The 329-nt window shown below is 29.2% G+C and overlaps 1 protein-coding gene across 3 annotated transcripts in view; it reads right to left on the bottom strand.

Annotated features, from left to right (window-relative positions):
- Positions 1-329, bottom strand: part of LOC138047469 (solute carrier family 22 member 15-like) — a 30,470-nt gene continuing 30,141 nt past the window's right edge. For all 3 annotated transcript variants that reach the window (XM_068894334.1, XM_068894335.1, XM_068894333.1), the window contains one exon: positions 1-329. This exon is cut by the window's right edge and continues 75 nt beyond it. In XM_068894334.1, coding sequence (XP_068750435.1) covers positions 323-329 — 7 coding nt within the window. In that variant the 3' untranslated portion in view covers positions 1-322.

The following is a 329-nucleotide window of genomic DNA, read 5'->3' as shown; positions in this document are numbered from 1 at the left end:
TGTACTTTGATTTCTTTATTATAGTCATGTAAACCATGGTGGTAAAAAACTCATGTGCAGCGTTAATTCATAAAATCGCCAAAAAGCGAATTGGGATGTTAAATATGGTTTATGAGAATATAGTTAAAAATTTACAAGATTTGCAAGTTATAAAGTTTGCTACAATGACGGTGACCCCAGAATAACCCGTGAAGTACCTAAATTTTCTTCATTCTTTACCCCTCGAAATATCGTTCAATAGAATGATATGTATGTTTCATTTTTTTTTTTTTACATCAACGTACCCTAAACTTTCGATTGTATATTTAAATTGATTAAGCTTTTAAATT

The sequence above is a fragment of the Montipora capricornis genome, chromosome 4, assembly GCF_036669925.1.
Source record: "Montipora capricornis isolate CH-2021 chromosome 4, ASM3666992v2, whole genome shotgun sequence".
NCBI classification, from domain to species: domain Eukaryota; kingdom Metazoa; phylum Cnidaria; class Anthozoa; order Scleractinia; family Acroporidae; genus Montipora; species Montipora capricornis.
This window is presented reverse-complemented; position numbering and strand designations above follow the sequence as displayed.